The 26,233-nt window shown below is 39.0% G+C and overlaps 1 protein-coding gene across 2 annotated transcripts in view; it reads left to right on the forward strand.

Annotated features, from left to right (window-relative positions):
- The window catches only part of LOC136864792 (cyclin-dependent kinase 12), a 461,166-nt gene that overhangs the window by 144,821 nt on the left and 290,112 nt on the right, over nucleotides 1-26,233 (forward strand). For both annotated transcript variants that reach the window (XM_067142182.2, XM_067142183.2), the window contains one exon: nucleotides 6,801-7,088. In XM_067142182.2, coding sequence (XP_066998283.2) covers nucleotides 6,801-7,088 — 288 coding nt within the window. The remainder of the gene's footprint in view (nucleotides 1-6,800; nucleotides 7,089-26,233) is intronic.

A 26,233-nucleotide genomic window follows, 5' to 3' on the forward strand; every position in this document is an offset into this window, starting at 1 on the left:
CCTGTGGCGAAGATGGTTGGCCCAGGGACATGTGGCACGTGCGAGGGGTCCAGGCGCAGCCCGAGTGACGTCAGCACGCGAGGATCGGCACATCCGCCGCCAAGCGGTGGCAGCCCCGCACGCCACGTCAACCGCCATTCTTCAGCATGTGCAAGATACCCTGGCTGTTCCAATATCGACCAGAACAATTTCCCGTCGATCGGTTGAAGGAGGCCTGCACTCCCGGCGTCCGCTCAGAAGACTACCATTGACTCCACAGCATAGACGTGCACGCCTAGCATGGTGCCGGGCTAGAGCGACTTGGATGAGGGAATGGCGGAACGTCGTGTTCTCCGATGAGTCACGCTTCTGTTCTGTCAGTGATAGTCACCGCAGACGAGTGTGGCGTCGGCGTGGAGAAAGGTCAAATCCGGCAGTAACTGTGGAGCGCCCTACCGCTAGACAACGCGGCATCATGGTTTGGGGCGCTATTGCGTATGATTCCACGTGACCTCTAGTGCGTATTCAAGGCACGTTAAATGCCCACCGCTACGTGCAGCATGTGCTGCGGCCGGTGGCACTCCCGTACCTTCAGGGGCTGCCCAATGCTCTGTTTCCGCAGGATAATGCCCGCCCACACACTGCTCGCATCTCCCAACAGGCTCTACGAGGTGTACAGATGCTTCCGTGGCCAGCGTATTCTCCGGATCTCTCACCAATCGAACACGTGTGGGATCTCATTGGACGCCGTTTGCAAACTCTGCCCCAGCCTCGTACGGACGACCAACTGTGGTAAATGGTTGACAGAGAATGGAGAACCATCCCTCAGGACACCATCCGCACTCTTATTGACTCTACCTCGACGCGTTTCTGCGTGCATCGCCGCTCGCGGTGGTCCTACATCCTACTGAGTCGATGCCGTGCGCATTGTGTAACCTGCATATCGGTTTGAAATAAACATCAATTATTCGTCCGTGCCGTCTCTGTTTTTTCCCCAACTTTCATCCCTTTCGAACCACTCCTTCTTGGTGTTGCGTTTGCTCTGTCCGTCAGTGTAATTTCACATATGGCAGGCTGCTTGATCATTGCAAACCTTTACAAGACACAGTTTGAAGCGCACATGCTGTACATGTGGCCCAAAATGGCATCTGACTGTGGGCAGTGCTGGGAATCAGTGTGCATGTGCAAAAGTATGGCCATGCAGGATGTCAAACGATATTGGCAAATGGTCCTTAATTTAAAAAAAAAAAACCCTTGTGGATTATCGTAAAAGTGCCTGTAAGTTATAATCATGTTTAGAGATGATAGTTCTCAATTTCGAATAGAAAGAACACGCTTAACAGTGTCACTTCTAGCAGTGTTTGATTATGTAAATAGCTGCTTTATTTTAATAGTGAGAGATTCACTTTTGAGCAGTAATTTAGTGAACTTCATGTGTGCTGCTAGAACAATGATGCTTGGAAAACAATTGTTTTGGGGCATTGTTTGAGGAGAAACTCCTGCCACTCGTTCACCATTTTACAGTTTCTGGTGAGTGTGTCAGTTACAGGTTTAAACTTGATGGATTGCATCTAATGATAGGCTCATATGGACAATTGATGAAGCATTAGGAAGCCATTTTAAAGAAGAGACAGTGATTAAAAGTTTTTGTTTACTGCTGATGGTACAGCATTTGCCTTCCGAGCTCAAGTTAGTGGGTTTGATCCTGGCTCAGCCTGGTGGTATTTCAAGGTTCTCAGATACGCTAGCCTTGTGTCGGTAGATTTACCAGCACATAAAAGAACTCTTGTGGCACAAAATTCAGGTACCTTGGCATATCTGAAAACTATAAAAGTATTTAATAGGATGTAAAACATACATTATTATTGAAGTAGTCAAGCTCTTTAAATTTTTCAACTGCAAAATTAGCAGTGTTTCACCCTAGTCAGTTGGATTGCTACACCTTTCCAAGATGCAGGCAGTTAGTGAGACATAGAGCCACTTATCCTTATAATCGTCATTTTGGATTGTTGTGTGATACACTGCATGAAACATCTGTGGTAAACAAGGTTTTACAGCAGAAAAACGATGACCTACGCTTTGCCAACAAAAGACTAGAAAATCCATTTCTTGACTTATATACTTACTATAACGTGGATCTTGGTAAAGTACAAAACTTAACTAATTTTTTTGTGGGGGCTACTCTTCATTTAAAAGAATGATGCAAAAGCAGTGATTCTGTAGATCCCAAGGAAATCATAAAGTATGTAACCAGTCAATTAAAAGGAGACTGCTGATAAAACATGGAGCTTGTTAATTGATAAAAGGCACCGGGAAAGTTGGCCGTGTGGTTAGGGGTGCACAGCTGTGAGCTTGTATCCAGGAGTTAGTGGGTTCAAACCCCACTGTCGGCAGCCCTGAAGATGGTTTTCCATGGTTTCCCATTTTCACACCAGCAAATGCTGGGGCTGTACCTTAATAAGATGGAGTTATGCATCAATAGACTAAGCGCTATTCGACGAAACTTGAGATTTTAGCTCTATCTTGTAGAAGAAAGCTTGAACTACCTGTAATAAATTCCCCACTGCATTACAAGAGGCATTATTTGTCAGTTAACTGAAAACCTAAGCGACATAGCAGGAATCAGTTAAACTGTAAATTGCATTAGTAGACTATGCGACGTTCCAGTTTGCATCATTAGACCCTGTGCCTCATTCCTCACATTGCGTCATGGATGACAGCGAGGGAGCCCGCGTTTTCGATAGTGCTAAGTTATTGAGGTGGTGATACATTGAGTGATTTATCAAATGATGCAGTTCAGTGATGTATCAATTACTTCTGAAAGTAAGGAGAAGAACAATGCTACTAATGCAGCTTGCTAAAAAGGTTATGTCGGAGAATCATTCTCTAGAAGAAATTTCTAAGGTTAGTATCAAAATGAGATTGTTGAACGGTATCTAATACTGTAGTCTGCAATGTAAGCAATATTTCTGTATCGATATATTTGTTTGAAGAAGCTGCAAAGGCTTCACTGTAACAGTGTTTTATCGTGTTATGCTAGGTAATACGTGCCAAATCAGTGAATTCCAGTTCAGAATAATGAAAGCAGTGCCTTGCAAATATTGAGTGTGCCCTCAAATTTCATCTGCGTTTACACACAGTAGAGGACTATGTAAATGTAATGAGAAACTGTTGTTGTTGTTGTTGTTTGAGTCATCAGTCCATAGACTGGTTTGACGCAGCTCTCCATGCCACCCTATCCTGTGCTAACCTTTTCATTTCTACGTAACTATTGCATCCTACATCTGCTCTAATCTGTTTGTCATATTCATACCTTGGTCTACCCCTACCGTTCTTGCCACCTACACTTCCTTCAAAAACCAACTGAACAAGTCCTGGGTGTCTTAAGATGTGTCCTATCATTCTATCTCTTCTTCTCGACAAGCGGAAAAGTGCCATTGTTGTTCACCAGATGGAAAACACGTTGTTGAGTTCAGTAGAACCTGAAAAAATGATAGTGAATTGGAAAACGGATGTCGACGGTTGCAAGATAAACTGGCTAAAACTAAAAGAAATCCAGCTCTTGAAATCACATCCGTTCACTATGTACGTCAAAACTAAATTTGATAGTGAATCTTAGGAAGTAAATCTAAATAAGTCAAGACTGGGTTGGCCACAGGGAACTACAATTCCCTTTCATCAGGCATCAATACCCTTGTGGCCAAGTGGAAATCCTATCTCTGAAGCCAAACTTGGAGACCTTAAGTCGCTGAAGCACCTAATACTTGCAGATGCCAAACAGTTTTACCAGAAACTTCAAGGAGATTCTGACATCGTGGACGACATAGATGGATTCAATGGAGATCCTGATTTCGAGATTGAATGAACTGAGAGTAACAATCTTATTAGCTGTCCAGTGTTTTGTGCAAATTTACGGGAGCAAATATTTTTAAATCACATTTTCTGTCCCTGTTATGTTCGACTGTGATAAGCAATGAAAAAATTCAATACTTTATTTCAGAATCACTTTATTTTTCTTATAAAAAGGTAATAATAACCACATATACCGACCTCCATATCGTTGACTTAGCCTAAGGCACTGTCATTCTGATGATGATGATGATGATAATGCTTGTTGTTTAAAGAGGCCTAACATCTAGGTCATCGGCCCCTAATGGTATAAAATGGGATGAAATGTAATGACAATTTAAAAGTAAAAACTCATCCACTGACCAGAATTCAAAACGTGATGACGAAGAATGAAAGAATGAATATGAATTTGAAACAATCAGTGGATCTGACTCGCAGTGCCGTACATTCCCAGAAACTATCGTAAAACGTTAGTATTACTGACCAAGGGACTGCTTCTAAAGCACAATCTTGAATCAGTGATGCTTGTTGTCTAAAGGGGTCCAAAATCCTGGTCTTCGACCTCTCATAATGGTACTTATCGCTAGTAAAGTAGAACCATGCTATTTGTCATGTTGCAGTACTAATCAAAAGTAGCATAGACTTGCAGTATTCCACACATTATGGTACTACTCACAGGTAATGTAATACACACATGTAACACAGACCTATGGCGTTTCTCACATTGCGGTGCCACTTACAGGCAACACAAACCTATGGTGCCGGGCTGAGTGGCTCAGACGGTTGAGGCGCTGGCCTTCTGACCCCAACGTGGCAGGTTCGATCCTGGCTCAGTCCGTTGGTATTTGAAGGTGTTCAGATACGCCAGCCTCGTGTCGGTAGATTTACTGGCACGTAAAATAACTCCCGCGGGACTAAATTCTGGCACCTCGGCATCTCCGAAAACCGTAAAAGAGTAGTTAGTGGGACGTAAAGCAAATAGCATTATTATCACAAACCTATGGTGTTCCTTACATAGGTGTACTGATCACAGGGACTCGTACTATCCCGTGGTGTTCCTCACATAGTGGGTACTAATCACAGGCAACGCAGACCCACTGTGGCACTCATATAGTGGTACAAATCACAGGCAATGCCCAGACCCGTGTTGTTTCTCACATAATGGTACTTTTTTTTTTTGCTAGGGGCTTTACGTCGCACCCATAATGGTAATAATTACAGGCAACATAAGCCTGTGGTGTTCCGCATGTAGTGGTACTAATCACGGGTACTGTAAACTCCATCCTGATTCACACTCTCTTGCTACTAATAACAAGCCTATTGTGTGCCTAACATAGGGGTACTACTCGCAAGTAAAAGCGACCCATGGTGTTCCCCGCATGATGATACTAATTACAAGTAGTCTCATGGTTCTAATTTGATCATCTCTTGGTCGCCTCTTTTAGTTGCCTCTTACAATAGGCAGGGGATACCATGGGTGTATTCTTTGTCTCCATCCTCCACCCACAGGGTGTTGTGTGTTTGGTAGCGACAGCTATTTTATTTCGCTCAAGTCTGCTGGCAAGCCGGCTAGGACCCCCTATCCGCCACCTGGGCCGCGCCCCTGCTACGCCAGCGTAGTAGGTTCGTGGCATTTTGATGATGATGATGATGATGATGATGATGATGTTGTTGTTGTTTGTTTAAAGGGGTCCTAATTGTATGAGAGGCGACCATTCTACTTAGCAACTAATGTGTGCCTAAAGCAGAAGAAACTTACCCATAGGCTCTAAAATATCACGTCAGTACTGTACTCTCAGAACATAATAGGCAGATTGTGAAGGAAAATCCATAAGGAAATATGCATTACATTGTATAGACTACAATGGCTTGTTTCATACCATTTGTATTTGACTCAGATCAGGTGAAATTCCTCAAATCAGTATGTGGTTATAGCAGTGACTTTAGGGAACAGCTCCCCTTCTAGAGTTTCTCCATCTAAAACTTGAAAAATGTGCCGGGGTTGTGGCGCTGTCTGCGGTGGTTCAAGCACTCAGCGCGACTGTCCGGACAGTAAGAGATTCAGGTTTTAATCACAACTGCTGTCGCATCATATTTTTTGAAGTCTTACTTAGTAGATACCTTGTGATGCATTATTCGCTCGGGAGAAATACCTTAAATTGCATCAGTAGACTAAGAAAATCTATGTACTCGGAGTATAAAAATGTTGAAATTTGGTGAGAAGGTACAATCTGTTATCCTACAACACCAGAAATACCATCTTTAGCAAAATTATGTTTGCTCGAATTTACACATAAACCTAAAGTTAAACGCGAATGTCTCAAAACCAATTTTTGGCGCATGGTCTAATGATGCATAACAGTATCCAATTAAGGCCTTTCCTAGGTTTCTTATCCCATCGTCACCTTAAGACCTATCTGTGTCGGTGCAATGTAGAGCAATTAGCAAAAACTAACTTTAAAATGTTCATAAAACTTGCAGAGGAAATGAATTAATTTCACTTCCAAATTAAGGTTTGGTGTGTGGCAATTAATTGGGAGCTTTCAGGAATTGTGAAATATTACCAGACAGTCGTGTTATATTGATAAATGCAATCTAGCTGGTAGTTCATCTTCGAATGCAAGAATGGTTTTACTCAATGACCACAATGTGATGAAAAAATGATATAGCTCTGGAGCTTTTCCTAAAGTGTACATTTAATTTTTCATGTACATAAGATTATTTTGCTGTTGTGGTTTAAAAGAAATAATACAGAAATTAATTTTTGTTATATTTGTTATATTATATTATAATATTATTACTAATTTTTGCTTGTGTAATAAACCTTGTTATAGAGAGCCAGTATTAACAACCGGTATGTCGGTAGGCTTTTGTGTTTGTTTTTTGAAATAATTTATATATATGATAAACTATTTTTAATGTGTGGTTTATGATAAATTCATACTTGCATATATTCATTCGTTGATTTGCAGTGGCCTTAGATTCAACGGAAGTCAGTCCTGTTGAAGATGTTTCCTTAACTCCACCACTGCCAGCTGCAAAGGAAAAAGTAGAAGATTCGTCAATGACTTTACCACAGCCAAAATTAAAACGACCAAAGATATTACCAGTGCGGAAGAGTAGCAAGGGTAACCATACTTCCATTTCAGCTAAAAGTGGCAAAACATGGGGTGAACGCTGTGTTGATGTCTTTGAAGTTATATCACAAATAGGAGAGGGAACTTATGGCCAAGTGTATAAAGCAAGAGATAAACAGTCAGGTGAGTAAAAATAAAAAGGCATGCTAAGTTTATGACACAGTAAAACAAAGTTCTCATCTCATTATTCCAAAATATATGTACGGTGTAATAATTTTTTTTTTTTTCCTGGGCATATTCCTCCATTTATGTGCTATCAAATGAGCAACACTGCTCAGTTTGAGACTTGACTGCAACTTTAAAGTTGGATTCCCTTCCTGATGCCTCATTCAAATCCTATTGAATATTTTTCTGAGACACTGGTATTCAAAGCCATGGTACTCTGGTTGGAATCTGAGTGACTTGACCTCATGTCAATGTGTCCTCTCACTGTTTAATTATGCTAATATTATTGATATTTCAATTTCACGGTATTCGTTCATGTTGGGTTAAAAATTTCCAGCAAGTCAATGTCCAAGTTAACGAATAAAATCGACGTAAGGGGTCTTCTTTTAAGACTGCGGAAGTATATGCTTGTTGAATCTTGAAGGTAAAATTAAGAATATAAAATATTTTCTTAAAATATTATTTTCGGGGTAACTCTTGAAAACAACCGTAGTTGAAGTTGAATTTAAAGTTTGACTGTTGAAATAAGTTTGAAACGAGAAAGAAATTTAAGTAAGAAAGGTGGTATTTTAAAGGCGAAAACCTTGTGGTGAGGTGTATAAGGATACATGAAATTATTTACATCATAGTCGGTCGTGTTGTTTTTTGCTTCCTCCCTTACGCAGTGTCGTCAGCTGACTGAGTTTGTATGTGTGTGATGAGCTTGTGGTAGGCGAGGGGAAGCGGAAGGCGAAGTAGGGGAAGGAGGGGGAATGCTGTGTAGGGCGGAGCTAACGGAGGGGAAGCGTATTGGATGTTTTTCCGGATCTTTTTGATAAATCCAATTTGGTAGCCTCTTCTAACAATATATTGATATTATCTGTTATTTCATTAATATTCTGGCTAGAGTCTTGCTTCTGATCTATCTCAGTATAAATATTTTCCAGAATATTTATTAATTTACCTTTATTTAATGTTCATGAAATGGTAAAGTCTTTTTCTATTGTCGTAAAATTGTGTTTATATTCAGTCATATGTAGACTCATGGCTGAGTATTTCCTATATTTCCTGGCATTAATAAATAAAGAGTAAACCTCAAACGCAGCTAAAAAAAGAGCATAATAAGAGAAGCTTTGCCACCTTCATCTATAATAATGGAAACATTTACCAGATTACCAATATTTTTAAGAGATTAAATTTCAATATACCCTTTTGCACCAATAACAATAATCAACATTTAATTTTTAATCACCAAAGCATTGCAAATAATAATAGCTATTCAAATTTGGGTATATATAAACTTAAGTGTACAAATTGTGCCAATTCTTACATTGGGCAAACAGGATGGAATTTCTTGGTAAGATACCAGGAACATGTTAATGCCGAGCTGAAGATGTTCCATAATTGGATCGAAACATGTTCTATTTATAATTATACTCTGAGATTAAGCTGGATTATGTTATGTAAATAATAAACTAGCTATAAGAAACTGACAAGTAAGTATTGGAAGGTGGGAATCTCCATGTAACCTAACCTCACTTGCAAGCCACTGAGAGAATTTCAATTGTTCTTGATCAGTCCAAAGGAAAGGAAGGAAATTAGTGAAGCTACATCAGTGAAAGAGACCACATGGCACTTTATCCTGCCATCCGCATCTCAGTGGCGGTGCTTGGGAGTCGGTGGTTAAATTACTCAAGTGTCATTTTTTAAGAACAATGGGCAATACTGTAGATTCTCACAAATCCGAGTATCGGAAATCGGAGGTTCTGTTAAATACGAGCGTTATTTGAATTTTTCTTTTCGCAAATTTAAAATGAGTTTTCTACAACATTTCATTCCCTGCTTATTCCCACCATGTCATCGTACTGTGCCTCCCCTCTACTGAGATCATGCGCGTTTGTAGTCGTGCCTGAAACTGGGACAGTTTTGAGAAAAAAGGGTCTGCCTATTAACACTAGAACAGCGGAAGGGCTCAAAATGATACCCACCTTAAATTTTTCTTTAATAACGTGCGCACTCTTGTATAATTTCTCTTCAAATATCTTGACTTTTCATCATTTTTAGTCCCGTTCATGGTGATGTATCGCACCTGTCAAAATATTTACATTTTCATTGATTTCTGATACGGCATACCTTGGACAGCGGGAGAGGGGTCATTTTGCCACTTGTACAACATTCCTTATTACAGCAGTTTGCATTGTCAGACAACAGTGTGTATCCAGACATTATTATTAGTATTGTTGGGCTCTTACTGTCAGATGAGCCGGGCTGAGTGGCTCAGACGGTTGAGATGCTGGCCTTCTGACCCCAGCGTGGCAGGTTCGATCCTGGCTCAGTCCGGTGGTATTTGAAGGTGCTCAAATACATCAGCTTCGTGTCTTTAGATTTACTGGCACGTAAAAGAACTCCGGTGGGAAAAAATTCTGGCACCTCGGCATCTCTGAAAACCGTAAAAGAGTTGTTAGTGGGACGTAAAGCAAATGACATTATTACTGTCAGATGAGTGTTCCAGTTAGTGGAATTAATGTATTCATCTCATCATTTAGAGAGTGTTCTTCTTACAGGCATGTCGTGCTACGATCGTCTTTCTGCTGACGAGGTGTCTCGTATGCTGGAAAATTCAGACGTTGAGTCTGAAGGTGAACTATCTGATTCAGATGGTGATTTTTGGCTTGAGACAAGAGAGACAAGTGAGGGCGAAGATCACAAGACACAGGATGAATTATCCACAGGAGAAGTTGAAAATGCTAATCTATCTCTGAACTCGCCCCAAATGTCTCCGTTAGGTGTTTCATCAGTGAAAATGGTTGCCCAAACCGGAATCAAGTGGGAGGTCTTGGATTCGAACACTTCAGTGAACGTCCTGAGGGAGCGGGGAGGTCTCTCAACATATTCTTACCACCAAATTTACGACTCTGCCATTAGTGCCTTTCGTCTCCTCTTTGATGAATCAATACTTCGTCTAATGAAACGACACACAGAATCAAATGCTCAGAAAACACTACACGGACTGGACCATGTCGCTCGAAGAGTTGGAGGTTGCTAGTTGCTTTACGTCGCACTGACACAGATAGGTCTTATGGCGACGAAGGGACAGGAAGGGGCTGGGAGTGGGAAGGAAGCGGCCGTGGTCTTAATTAAGGTGCAGCCCCAGCATTTGCCTAGTGTGAAAATGGGAAACCGCGGAAAACCATCTTCAGGGCTGCCGACAGTGGGGTAAGTTGGAGGCTATGATTCCCATCATGTATACCCACGGTGTCCTGTGTTCGAAAGGTGTGTCTCTAAATGAACTATGGTTGCGTTCTTGTGGACAGCAATTCATGAAGGACACAATGTCAAGAGAGAGATTTCGAGAGCTTCTCAGATTCCTCTGTTTTGACGAGAAATCAACCTGAGCTGAGCGCCTGCCAGCTAACAGGTTTGCTCTTGTCCCTGAAATCTGGGACAAATTCGTGGAAAATTGCTTTCACTGTTACCGCCCAAGTGAAAATATTACAGTCGATGAACAATTACATCCCAGCAAAACCAGGTGCAGATTTACCCAATTTATGACAAACAAGCCCGAGTGGTCGAGCAAATGTCCTGTAAGTATACCACCAAGGGTGCATGCAGGAGGTGGCCAATGGATGTCTTTTACAATATCCTAGACCTAACAGCTATCAATGCTTGGGTCATTTACAAGCAAATAATGGGTAAGAAGATAAAATGGAAGAAGTGCCACGTTGGTCTGTTTAAAGGCAACAAGTCTAGCCGTGCCTGCAGCAAGTGCCTCAAAGAAGTGTGCGAAAAATGTGCACGAAAAGTAGAAATGCATGTGCAAAATGTGTTTAGTGTGTTTTTAATTTGCCTACAGAATTACTGAAAATGTATAATTGATGCAATATGGACGACTGACTAAGAAAAGGTGTTCAATTGATTAATTTTTTGAAAACTCTTTAGAGAAACAGAAACATGGTGCAGTTGTTTGTGATTATTCATGTGTCCATCAGTAATATAAAAGGTCCATACACTAATGTCATGTCCTTATGTGTAAAATGAAGTTGTGGAAACCCAGTAGAAGAAAACACGTTTTATTGTGTTTTATTCTGAACGTTTCCAAGCATTTCTTATGATGTGTCAAAATCACCCCTTACCGCTGTTCTAGGAATGTCAGATTCTCCACCGTTCTAGTGTTAAAGCAGTTTAATTGCTGGGCAATGCAGGATCACATCCAGATGAACAGGAAGTAGTATGTGATAGAATTAATGCTTTACTTTTACCCACCCCCCAACGTAATAAGTTTGATACAATCTATAGATCGGGGCGATTTGGAATGTCTGTATAAAAAAAAAAATTAAAAAAGTATTGGCAACGCCTGCTACATTTACTTCTGGAAGCAACAGAGCATGAGGAAAACATCAGGAACTTCCTCAGCAATGATGATGACATGACTCATCAGATCTGATTCCACAGATACCTGGATGTAAAGATGGTAGTGAAGTCAAAGTTACAGAATGGATGAAGAGTGATGAACATTATGAACTTACAGACACATCAGTCATTGAAATGTTGAATGAACCAACAAAAGATAGCAAGGAAGAGAACATTATGAACTTACAGACACATCAGTCATTGAAATGTTGAATGAACCAACAAAAGATAGCAAGGAAGAATTTTTAGTAGAAACTCCGCCAATTATCTCTCATAGCGAGGGTCTCACTGTGTTGGAGGCAGCATTTTGCAACGTAGAACAACAACCAGAGGCAACTCCCATCAACACCCTGCTCTTCAAGCGATGGCGTTATATTGCTGCACAGAAACGATGCAACATTCAGAAACAGAAGTTGGTTAAGGACTTCTTTCATAAATTAACCTTAATCCCTGCCATAACACTGTAAGAAATGACAATATAGGACCTTAGCTTCAATCATTGTGAATTTTTTAATGTTTCACGATTTTATTAATAATAATGTTATTTGCTTTACGTCCCATTAACGACCTTTACAGTTAGTCACTGAGGTGCCGGAATTTAGCTCCGCAGGAGTTCTTTTATGTGCCAGTAAATCTACCGGCACGAGCCTGACTTATTTGAGTACCTTTAAATACCACCAGACTGAGCCAGGATCGAACGTGCCAAGTTGTGGTCAGAAGGCTAGCGCCTAAACCGTCTGAGGTACTGAGCCTGGCGTTTCACGATTTTCCCTGCGTTGCTCCGTCTAGTCAGAGTTATTCTGAATCCGAGGTATCTCCCCCCTCCTCCTCCCAATTACCTCGGATTATCGAGACTTGATTGTACTTGCATCTGAAGAGTTAACAACCCTCTCTTCCCAATTAGAAGCTGCCTTGAATTGTTGCCTGTTAACAAGAATCAATAATGATCCATCAGATTCTTCATGCCTTACTCCGTTTCATTTTCTAATTGGTGCACCAATTACAGCTTTACCCAACCATGACCTTACTCACCATTATGCCAGTAGACTTACCAAATGGCTACACTTACAATAGATGGCATAACACTTTTGGAATAAATGGTATAAGGAATGCCTTCATAATTTTTCAGTGAAGTACGTGGTCTGATGAGCTTCCTAATCTCTGCCCTGGGGACCTTGTATTCATCAAAGATGGAAACTTATCACTGTTGCATTGGAGATTTTTTTACAATTTGTTTTATGCCGCACCGACACAGATAGGTCTTATGGCGACGATGGGATAGGAAAGGCCTAGGAGTGGAAAGGAGCAGTTGTGGCCTTAAGGTGCAGTCCCAGCATTTGCCTGGTATGAAAATGGGAATCCATGGAAAACCACCTTCAGGTCTGCCGACAGTGGGGTTCGAACCCACTATCTCCTGGATGCAAGATCACAGCTGCGCGCCCCTAACCACACAGCTAACTCGCCGGTGCGTTAGAGAAGAGGAGTTGTTAATCTTGGTGATGATGGTCTCCTCTGAGGTGCCATGGTTGTCAATAAACTGTGTGTACTTCCAAAACTAGAAGATGAGTTACAGATCATCTGTATAAGTGAAAGTTGAAAATTACTCTGTTTGTTTGTTTGTTCTAAAAGTGACAAAACCCCTTTTGATGGGTGGTATGTTTGATATTTAAAGGTAAATGTATTTAATTTCCAGTACTTTTTCTTTATGAAGTTGTCAGTATGTATTGAGGAATTGTGTTCGTAAAAATGGCTACTAGTAAACAGCATTCATGATCAACCACCATTACAGAACATCATTCACAAATATGGTATGCTTACTTTCAGTTCTTTTAGTTAGAGGCTACAGTTGAACCCTATAGTAATGCTGTTTTCAGTTTTGAAACTATGGTGTTTTGTGATGGTAATTTTGATATCATCGTTTCTGTCATGGCAAAGCATGTCCTGTTTCCTTCATGGGTCCTAGATATTATCTCCTCCTTACTGTCACTGTTTCTTGTTATCATTCTTGATATTTGACTTTCATGACTTCATAAGTTATGAATTTCATTATGGTCCGTATTGACAATTGATCACTATCAAAGGGTTGATAGTTTCATGACTTCTTCGAGTTTATATCAATGTCCCATTATAATTCTGCTTCTTGCTCATATAATAGTCTTGCTGTAGCACTGATGTCTGGTTCCATTTCTTTGACCACTTATGTTTAGAATCCTGCCTGTGCATTTTATTTCTTCTTCATTTACTGAACGAGTTGGCCATGCGCTGTGAGCTTGCTTTGGGGAGATAGTGTGTTCTGGACCTCTTGTCGGCAGCCCTGTCCGTGGTTTCCGATTTTCACACCCGGCAAATAATAATAAAGGTCACAGCCCTTTCCTTCCCCCTTATAGCTATTTCTTATCCCATCGTCACTTTAAGACCTATCTGCGTTGGTGCGATGTAAAGCAAGTTGTTAAGAGAATTTCATTGTTCTGATTGTTCAAAAAAATTGCTGCTGTAGTTAACAAAAGTATATTTTTATGAATTACGGCTCAGATTTTCAGAAACCTTTACATTGATGTAAGAATATTTTGAAAATATACTACTTCAAATGAACAACTAAAAAATTAAACAAAATGAACTAAAACAAAATACAGTATTATGAACTCTGGATGTTGATAACTCAGACTTTCATAAAAGTAACAATAATTCTTATACAAGAACATTTTCAAACCTTGGAATCTGTCATATTTTTACTTTTCATTTTTGAGAGGCTGATAATTGAAAGGTTGTGGCTCGCTTAGACTTCTTTCTGCCTTCTCTGAGGCAGAACCTGCCATTCTTCTGAATGACCAATCTTGTAGTGCACTTTGCCATTCCTTCACAATTTCTTATGTCAGTCACAGTGGGGTCAGTCTCCTTTTTACCAGGCCAAACGGAAAATTAATTTGATGATTGCTCTTTGTAGTCTTCACTAGGGTTGTTGTCGGCAAAATTTATGATGCAGCTTGTAAACTCATTCACCAAAACTTTCCCTTGTCCTTCATGTCAAAAAAACAAGGGAACATCTTTCATAATTTGTGTTGTTGAATTATTCTTGTTCATAGAGTAACATCGGCGGAAAGGAATAATATTAGCCTCAATATGTTTATTTCTGATGATATTATGTACAAGTATCTGACCAACGTAGTTCCTGAGTGACAGGCAACCATACGACTGGTGGGAATATTACAGACCGCAGACAGACCTACGTAAAATATCACCACCTCAGATACGGTTTGTTCCCAGGGTAAAGGAACAAAATCATTAAGAACTTACAATCAAATACTAGAACCACAAAATTAGCGGGCAGAGTTAGCGCACAGCGTTACTAGGCGAACCAAGAGGATCTTGCGTGGTAAGTACATAATTAAAATAAAGGGAATGGTGTAACATCAGAAAACTAATCCATGAAAAGGAGTTAATTTGGAAAAATTATATTTTTACAATAAACCACAAATAAGAACAGATGATTACAATAATCAAGTTTTAACATGAAAATTCGTACAAAATTTTGAAAGATTAACACCAAACATTAACAAATGCGATCATGTAGATCGTGACTAGATTTGGAAGTGACACCAAAGGAGTTTCATCAAACTTATAACGAAAGATCCATCCATGAAAACAATATTTGACAGGAAAAACGGAGACCTTAAGAAAAAAAGAGGTAACAATTTTACGAACAAAAATGCTGAAGGCCAGAATTTCAATTACAAAACCCAGCAGGGTTAGAAATTTAATTTAAATACCACACAACTAGAAAATAGAAATTAGGTCCATAAAATAGAAGATAGATAAAAGGAAAAAAATTGGAAAGTGGGGGGTGGAGGGGAGGGAGAAGGAAACAATCAGGCTGCTTAGATTATACTATATAGACACTGAGCATAGAATATGTGTTCCTAAACAGATAGCTTTTTCATGTAAGTACACTTCAAACATTTGTCCATGGAAAGTCCACTGTGTAAAGTTGAAAATGGACTGGAGATATTAAGTGCTCAAATATAATATACTGAATGAAGTTCGGGTAGCATTTAATGCCTGAAGGGTGTATTGTAGTAAGTCTTAAAGCGAAAACACCACATAAGTTCATGATAAATTTTTGCTCACACAGCTTATGCGATGAATCTTGAAAAGTGGCGTTCCAGGTAGTTAATTAAAGATCACAACGGACCAGCCACTTGCGAAAATAACTGTTCCCTCCACTACATATGGTCACACAATGCCTGACTGCTGATACCAAGGTGGAGCACTCCTATGTAGTAGCACGAGGCCAAGTCCAGAACATGCTAGAAAGAAGATGACGTATGCGTGACGTGGCGACAGGTAAAGAAAGAGCAGAGGGGAGCTGCACAGTCTGTAATGAGCTGGGCGAGCAGGCGGAGCACACGATGTAGGTGTAGCAGCAGTAGACCGACGAAGCTGGCAGATGGTAAGAGAAAAATATAGAAGTAATAGTTGTAGAGAGTACGTGACAGTTTTTAACATAAATACTGAAATTGTGGATTTGAAGCTTTTGGCTGTAGTACTGTTTTGAAATCAGTAGTTTGGGGCATTGCAGAACACTTTGGACATCCAAATATAGTTGCCGACGTAGATCACTCTGCTTGTTCCTTTGTGATATGAGCTTCCCTTGTGTTTCTGTACATAAACATTGAACTCGTCCTCTGTTATATTACCTACTTGAAATGCTACACATACATATAACACTGGTCTTTTCTGAGCTTGAATGCTGAGAGTTTCTTTCCTTCACAATTTCGCAGAACCTCTTACTTTCTAAATCATGCTCTTGACACCACTGTTGTAAGTTTCATGCATATAATTAGTAGATCTGAGAAAAGTCTTAACATAGATTAGATTACTGGAAAATCAGCAGTAATAACTTGGCTCGTTAGGAATTAATGCCATTCCTTTTCTTACCAAATCACCTATGAGCTTTTTTGAACTGATTTTGTCACTCTTGTGAAATTCTTTTTTCATATTTTCTATTGATTCCTCCTCCTCACCATTGTTGTGGAAAGGTTTTATCCAGTCATCAAAAACATCTTTCTTCAAATCCGTAGTGGCTAGCAGAAAGGTTTTGCAAACCCTCACGTTCTATCCGTACGCTGCTGGTAAATATCAGTGTTAACCATACACTTTCTTCGAAATGTCTTCTTCATTTTGATTTCTTCTGCTTAAGGCCTTTCAGAAAATCACTAGCCCTCATCCTTTGCCCTCTCTTGATCCCACGTGTTGATGCTGCAAATAGTTTCATGAATCTTTCTCCTCTGTTTTTTTTTGTCAACTTCTTTACACTTGACTTTCCTTCCTTGTGTGAGCACATTACCAGAAGCAATTTATGCTCTGCACTCTGGGCTACAACATACTTGTCTTCGAAATTTTTACACCGGTATTTTTGCCTATAGAGTCTCACCATTTGGACAGTTTATTAGACTACTACTTATGTAAGACGTTATCTTTGTGCTTTTTCTTGTTCCCCTCTTCTCTCTTTTTTGTGTAGTTTCACTTGAGTTTCTGGTAAAATCATGTGCAGTTCCTGTTGTTGCAACCTCCATTTATCCACTGCTCAAAAACGCAGAAGGATCTGATGGCTTGTTGGCTGAATATTCATTTACATTAGAAGGCAAATCACCATTATGCGTATGTCACACTGGTCTACACCAGTTTACGTCTGGATTTTGTGCCCTGTCACTGTCTGGAGAGATGTAGATGCACCTGAGTATGTATAAGATGGAATAATATTTCAGCAATCAGAAGGATCTATGACATAAATATTGATCACTGGCAAATCCATTTAGCATAACACGTCTCAAGTTACAGCAGGTATAGGCACTGGATCTGGGTCCATGGGAAAGACAATACAGTTGTCATCTAGAATTCAACATTCTTTCATAGACCTATATTAACGGAGAAAATGAAATATAAATCAGAGGACTGAACTTTATTTGATAGAAATACATACCTGAAAATGAAAACCTACAACCTGTTTTCCAGTCATTGACCGGGTCATGGATGTAATGAATGAAACATATATAGGCTGTTATTACAGTGGGGTCGCCACTCCCAAGGTGATTTATTAATGAGTGATAAATGCTATGAAATGAGAATGGAGAGTGTTGCTGGAATGAAAGATGACAGTGAAAACCGGAGTACCCAGAGAACAACCTGTCTGCCTCCGCTTTGTCCAGCACAAATCTCACATGGAGTGACCGGGATTTGAACCACGGTATCCAGCGGTGAGAGGTCGACGCGCTGCCGTCTGAGCCACAGAGGCTTAGAAATACATACCTATTGTATAATAATATCATTTGAGCCTTCATTATTCCTTCCAGCCTCAAGTGCAGCTGCACCAGCTTCTTTCCCCTACTACACAGGGTGAAGAATTTGAAGGCTGTCAAAACAGCAGAATTCAAATATTGATGGAGGCTTTGCAATATTATGTAGAAGATTTTTTGGTGCACTCGCTAACACTGTGGTAAAGTTGCACATAATATTTTTGGAAAAGGGCATTGCACCAGTGCAATGTACAGTGGAACCTTGATTCATAGTTTCCGGCAGGTCGTGGAAAAAGGAAGATGGATATGAGAAAAGGATGGATATAGGAAATACCAGTTATAAACCAATTGCAAATATAATTCAGGTAATCCTCATTATTATGTTTCTGCAGGGGACAAGGAAAGATAATGTGTTAAGCGAGAAAAAGTACTATCAAATATCTGAATAAAAACTATCCAACACGAAATGGACACATTCAGTATGTTTCTCTTCTTTGATACGAGTGCATTTTACGTTGTGTATGTGCGGGTACAGTGAAAGCTGTATCACAGTTTCTAATGATGAAAAAAGTGTATTAAAAGGTGTGGAAAACACAGGAGAACAAATACAAAATCCTTTGCCACTGGCGTTTATGAAATAATTACTATGTATTGAAAGGTGTGAAAAACACCAGAAATCAAATATAAAAATATATGCAGAATAGAAGTATCCACGTATTATTGCAGATAACACTCTTTTTATAACAAATGTTAGTTGATGACTTATATTTCGGACCAGTGGGTTATTAAACATCATCTTCTGGTCACTCTCTTGCGACCATGAATTACACTCAGTCAAATGTGAGAATGGCTTTGGCCTCCATTTTGAACTCGGCAAAACTTTGAGCGCCTCGATTCAAAAATCAAAGGTGAGAATTACAACGTTTGCGCTACCTCTATTCGCTTAAGGATACGGATGCTAATCCACTTACTGAAGAATCTTAATTTTGTCTTCATCATTAAGCAATTTGCGACTCTTCCTGTATGCATAATTAGGCTATCGCAATACAAAATACAATCTCGTTAGCTTCACAAGATTATGTTCCTAATACATAGTATACCCGTAATTAGGTCTACCGGTGAACAAGAAACACCTCAGGGGTGCTCAGTTTGACAGGATTACTGACTTAATAAATACAAGTGGCAGGTTTTGACATGAGGTTTGGAAAATAAGAATATTTGATGTATAGAAAATCATATAACATTTTTATTCAAATAAAATAAAACTTTTGCCATCCTGATATCTATGATGATGGAAAATGATCGCTACGTTACGTTAATTTACTGCTGAATCTTGATGTGACAAAAAATAATACTAACAGATGGGGTGGTACACGTGACTTAATTTTCCCTACAATTCTAAAAGTGTTGAACATTACATATTTTTGTTTGTTAATATTAATTTAATAATTTGAAATATATTTAATCTGGAAAAATGAGATTGCTGCAACGAATTCCTCGAACAATCTGGAAAACACATTAAATTTTAATAAAGTGTATAAGATAAAATATTTGAAATTAACAAGTTTATTTCTTTTATCAAAATATTAGTGAAATTATGTTCATCAAAATTTTATTAACATCTGACTGAAACTTGAATTTGCTTTTGTTGTCTGAAAAGGTTAATTCGAGGCGTCGAGTATATCTGTTCAACGTCTTTCCCACTTATCTCCTCATGAGAACTAACAACTAACTTTACTATTGCGTGGTCATCATAAGAAACTGAAATTATCATTATTACTCCTCAAAAAAAATTATAAAAATATAAAAAAATACTTCATCGACGTGGAAATTCTGTACACAATTATAAATAAAATGCCACTAAAGTGTTACAGATTATCCCCTCTGTCTACACATCACATCATAAATGCACAAGAAATATCTTAGCACTAGAAAATCTTACTAATTCTACAACTAACTACTGGAAAATACCGAAAGAAGAAATATTTACAGTCTCTACATGTCACATTTAGGTACAAATCGACATCACCACTCTCCAGTAAGTCCATTTAGAAATGTCATTGAAAATGTAAAGTCTCCACGTGAGTACGAATTATGGCGATAAAACGTGAGCTCGCCTGGTATCGAACTATAATCTTATCAGGACATTTATTTGAGAATCTATTTTCCAGACTTAAGGTCCCCCAGTAAGATTTACACATACATTAGAAACTTCGAATTACTGACTTCCATGAGTTATATCACGATAAGCTTATTCCAAAATATTAAGGCTGAATTATGGAGCACATCGATCGACATAGACTTATTCTTATCATCATCGGAAGACATTACTACAGTGACTACACCTCGTATAATCTTGAAGAATCATTATCTCCTTCCTACCATGATCACCATCGTGTATAAAAATATCGTCGCACTAACACGTGACAATTCAATATCAAAAAGACTCATATCACATGTGCTAATTCCACATAAATTCCACGTACAGTAAGAACATTATAATGATGACTAATATTCATCATAACCACATCTCACACAATGTGTAAAAAGAAAAATTATATAAGAACCTGTTATCGTCCAAAACAAGTTTTATTCTAATTAATTTTGTCTCGATGACTAAATAATCCATTATTGATTATATATCACCGCGCATGTACTCCTAATAAATCCGTAATCTCGATTCGGAATTAATATCCTGATGATATGCTATCATTACCACAAGGCACGAATATAAGTCCATTTATCATGAAAATATTAAAAATATTGGGATAATATTACCTAGATAAATTCATCTGACACAGATTAACTCACTAATATAATGAAATTCGTACAATAAGAAAGGATGGTTCCGATAACACATGGATAACTACAACTGATCTGTCATTTCCGAACTCAACAACACGTGGTCAGGAATCTAAACAAGTACACGAATTAAGTTTCAAGTCCTATCTCACATATTAGGAAATAATCAATGAAATATCGTGAAAATGAAATGAACTATAGACTATAAGACCATCCCAAAGAAGGAATAAGATTAGAAATAAAGAGCTACAAAGAACAGATATAAATAAGACGTTGTTGACTTAACTTATACTGTAGTCTTCATGTTGAACTCCTGGGGTCCTCAATCGAACATTCTAGGGCTGAAATCCTTGCATTTCTCCATTGTTGGCGCCAGTCTTTCGACTTAGAAACTCATGATGGAATGTGTGTAGTCTCTGGGACGAACTTCCATCTTCTGGCGATGAATAATGTAGAGGTCTTCTTCTACGTTACACTCTCTGATGATTGCTGAAACTTGTACAGAATAAAATAAGAAAAATCCTGAACACAGTCCTGCAAGTTGTTATAGAAAGACTTACTTCTATGAGTTATCTGATATTTTCGACGTCTGTTGGTTACACTAAGTATAGTCGTAGGCTGGCACAATTTGAAGTAAGAATTGAACACTGGAAATGAGTCCACTATCCCTGTCGATGGCAGTATCTCCACTGACGTTCTGCGATGAAATAAGCTGGAGCGAAGTGAGGCGAAGCGAATGAAGTGACAGGAGTGAGTGAGTGAGGACTTGCATGCCTATGACTCGCTTTAAGTATCGTAGTACTCCACTCGTAGGAAGTAGAGTCAATTCAAGTACTGAATTCTTTTTGGTTTCGTTAATTAAATTCACCTTATTTTCTGCCAATATACCATTCAAATTAAATAAAAATGCAGTTACTAATTATTACAATTCACACGTGATATTATTAACACTGTCCAGTCAAATATCATTATTGTACACCTTCATAGTTACACATATCACGCCATCAAAGATATTATGAATATTTCCTTTGCTTTAAATCCAGTGTGACTGCAGACAAACATATTCTAGTTATTTTCATCTCTCGTCCACTTTTATTTTTATTTTTTATTTTTTATTTTCCGAGCCAGCTAGACTCCCCCTTCAGGTTAGAAACTGCTCGCCACCTGGCTCAAGGACACATGCGCACCATGCCGACAAAGGCTAGACTCGTGACACAGTGGCCCATATTTATCCAGCTGAGGCCAGCATACGCTCACATCCACCTCTTACCTTGACAAAATTTTATACTGGGATAAAATTTTCAGATTATTTTCACTTCGTTGAATGTGATACGTATGGTTTGTCTGTCTCTCATTGATCATTTTCAGGTTTCTACTTTTAACTGGTAATATTAACACATGATATTTACTCAGTAGTAGTTTCCTCCTAATGAATTCATATACAGTCTCCCTTGTATAAATGACCTCTAAAACATCCATCCATTCGTCTAACACTAATGTTATTTCCATGCCATGAACTGTTACCTTTCTCTATCGACTAATTTTGCCTTTCCGTTTGTCCTTTTCTTTCTTTATTCTTCTGATTTTATGATAAAGTCTCATGTTCGCGGCGTTAAATATAAATTCATGCCGTCCAGCGAGACTTTATACTTTATAGGGCGTTGTTATTGTATGACCTTATGATCTTAAAACGGCCCAACATACAGGAAAGCAAACTTGCCGTAAAATCGTTCAGTAGGACTGGATACCATTGGTTTTCTCAATAAAACCAGTTCATCTGCTCGTAAAGGCCTGTGGAATTTTTTTCATGCTACTCTACGTAGTTGACGGTCAGCTGTTTTCGCAGGTGTTCTGCCGTTACTTCAATACGTCTTTCTGGTGTCAATCTTGCATCAGGCGGACATTGCACGACATTATCCCATGGTCGAGATGGAAATTGGCCATGTTGAATAACTGCGGGTATCTGGCCCGTGGATTCGTGGATGGTATTGTTGTGGCAGTCAGTAAGAATAGGCAATACCTTAATCCAATTCCCACCGGGCGAGTTGGCCGTGCGCGTAGAGGCGCGCGGCTGTGAGCTTGCATCCGGGAGATAGTAGGTTCGAATCCCACTATCGGCAGCCCTGAAGTTGGTTTTCCGTGGTTTCCCATTTTCACACCAGGCAAATGCTGGGGCTGTACCTTAATTAAGGCCACGGCCACTTCCTTCCAACTCCTAGGCCTTTCCTATCCCATCGTCGCCATAAGACCTATCTGTGTCGGTGCGACGTAAAGCCCCTAGCAAAAAAAATCCAATTCCAATGACATCTTCCCGAATAAATCGTACAGATTTTGGCAATTTCGAGCATGATCCTCTCGGCTGGATTACCTGCTGTATATCTGATCGAATTTAGGACATGTTTGAATTCAAGCTGTCTCGTGGCCTGTTGAAATTCAATAGATGTGAACTGAGAACCATGGTCCGATAGTAAGAACAAAGGTTTACCCATCATGGGTATTACATCACGGGTAATATGTCTCAGAATCGACTTAGGGTTACTTTTCTGGATAGCAAACAATGATATGGATTTAGAGAAGACATCTGTGGTAACTACTATGTGTCTATTGCTGTTGGTAGACCTGGGAAGTGGTCTGAACAGACCGATTGCAAATACCTTTCTATGCTGTTCCGGTAATAATGGAATAGGGTATTGCTTCAACAGGTGAATATTTGGTTTTACACGCTGACATGTATCACATGTTCTTATGGTTATCCGTATCATCTCCCTCATCTTTGACCATGTAAACGTTTCCTGGATAGTAGCCACTACTTTGTCCGTTCCAGCATGACAAGTAGTTCGGTGAGAGCCATATGATCCCTTTCTGTAGTTTAGTGGGAACAACGAACCTTAATTTAGTGTGGTCAGCGTCCACATATTTATGTAGTACTCTATTATACATTAAATAGTGGAACGATAATTTATGTGCAGCTTCGTACTCTGGGTCACCAATTGCCACTTTCCTCTCGAAATAATTAATTTCCTGGTAAATGTGTCTCGCCTTTGCGATTGTTGGAGATATCCTAATCTTCTGAGGATTTCCTGATCTTCATTTACTAAATCCACATAATGTAAAGAAGCTTTGTTCTCCTCTGGATTCCTACTCAGTGCGTCGGCAATGACGTTGTCTTATCCATGCCTGTTCGAATTCAATGTTAAATTGTTGAACAAAGAGAGACCACCGCAAAATACGTTCGTTAGCTATTGTGGTTTTTAGCATAAATGTCAAGGCCTCGTGGTCAGTTCTTAGCACAACAGGTTAACCATAGATAATCTTCTGCCAGTGTTGCAGAGCACAGACTATGGAAAGCATTTCTAATTCAGTTGTGTTATAATGCATTTCATGGTTTCGTAATTTCGTACTGTAGAAAGCCAAATATACTTTGTTCATGGGTTTTGTAGTGTCTTCTTGGAAAAGAACAGCTCCCATTCCAACTGTAGAGGCATCTGTCTTTATTATAAATTTAGATCCAAAATCTGGGTAGGCTGACTTTATGCTTTTGTTTAGTAGATGTTTTATAAAAGCTTCCTCACATTCGTGGTTCCAACACCACCTGTTGTCTTCATGTAGTAGTTTTTGCAATGGTGCCACTGCGTCTGTGTAATTCGGACAATGATCAGAAAAAAAATCCACATAGTCCTAGGAATTGTCTGACATGTTATGATCTGTTGTGGTCGCGGAAAAATTCTAATAGCCTGGATCTTCGCGGGATTGGGTCCCTGCACCATCCACAACATGTCCCAAAAATAAGATCTCGGACTGACAGCAGTTAGATTTTTCAAGGTTGATTTTAAAGCCGGTGTCACTCAAGTTAGCCAGTAGTTTCTCCAGCTGTTCAAGATGTTCGTTAATGGTCTTACTTGGGAGAATGATATCATCCATGTATCTCACCGTATTTTCCTTCACTTCATCTGTAAGGTTCCTATCTAAGGCTCTGATCAAGGCTGATCCTGAGGTCTTAATCCCGAATGGGAGCCTTTACAAAAACATAGGTTTGCTGGTCAAATAAGAACCCAGTCAGCAGTTGCGACTTATCATCTAGTACTATGTGATGGTATGACGAGACTACCAGTCAATCAATCAATCAATACTGATCTGCATTTAGGGCAGTCGCCCAGGTGGCAGATTCCCTATCTGTTGCTTTCCTAGCCTTTTCCTAAATAATTTCAAAGAAATTGGAAATTTATTGAACATCTCCCTTGGTAAGTTATTCCAATCCCTAACTCCCCTTCCTATAATATTTGCCCCAGTTTGTCCTCTTGAATTCCAACTTTATCTTCATATTGTGATCTTTCCTACTTTTATAAACGCCATTCAAACTTATTCGTCTACTAATGTCATTCCATGCCATCTCTCCGCTGACAGCTCGGAACATACCACTTACATGTAATATGTAATAAATATCATTTTTGGTCCGTATTGATGATGTAGATTGAAATAATAACATTAAGTTATTTATTAGACCACCTAATCAATACAAAATCGTCTTGGATGATTTACATAAATTTGTTAGCTAATAGTGGGACATGTTTCGCCTTCTCTGAAGGCATCATCAGCCATAGTCTTAACCTTAAATTAAAAATAAGCGTCTAAATAACATGTAGTGATGAAATGAATTTTAAAATCTTGAAGAGATTTGAAGTAAAATAACATTAAAAATAACAATGATGGTTTGAAAATACAATGTGATGAGATACAATAGTGGAAGTATTAACAAAATTAACCTTAGAAGGCTGCTAAAATAAGTACAATGGAATAAAACAACAGATTGTTATACAACAAGTAGTAAGATTGCATAAAAGTAAAGTTGATAGTAATGGCGGTTATAATTAGACGATGGCGAAAAATCTTATGTAATCAAAGTAAAGAGGAGAGAGTAAAAGTCAAAGTTAGTCGAGGGATCCGAAGTTCATTATGATCTTGAAGATAAAGGATGAAAGTCAGATGCATATGGTGAAGTTGTAGAACACGTTGAGGATATGAAGTTGGTGAATAGAAGTTGAAGAACAGTTTCAAATAGGATCACTATGGACCATCTCAAAATTTGAAGTGATGTTCAAATGTTGTAAATTGTGAGTTTGTAGAATTCTAGTTGAAAAAGCATATACAAGTGGAATCACTTGACGGTGACAAAGATAGCTTGTAATATTATGAGTAAGAAGTATTTGCAACAGTAGACTTCTTGCTACGTGTGTTGATAACACACGTAGCAAGAAGTCTACTGTTGCAAATACTTCTTACTCATAATATTACAAGCTATCTTTGTCACCGTCAAGTGATTCCACTTGTATATGCTTTTTCAACTAGAATTCTACAAACTCACAATTTACAACATTTGAACATCACTTCAAATTTTGAGATGGTCCATAGTGATCCTATTTGAAACTGTTCTTCAACTTCTATTCACCAACTTCATATCCTCAACGTGTTCTACAACTTCACCATATGCATCTGACTTTCATCCTTTATCTTCAAGATCATAATGAACTTCGGATCCCTCGACTAACTTTGACTTTTACTCTCTCCTCTTTACTTTGATTACATAAGATTTTTCGCCATCGTCTAATTATAACCGCCATT

Source organism: Anabrus simplex, chromosome 2, assembly GCF_040414725.1.
Source record: "Anabrus simplex isolate iqAnaSimp1 chromosome 2, ASM4041472v1, whole genome shotgun sequence".
In the NCBI taxonomy this organism is placed as follows: domain Eukaryota; kingdom Metazoa; phylum Arthropoda; class Insecta; order Orthoptera; family Tettigoniidae; genus Anabrus; species Anabrus simplex.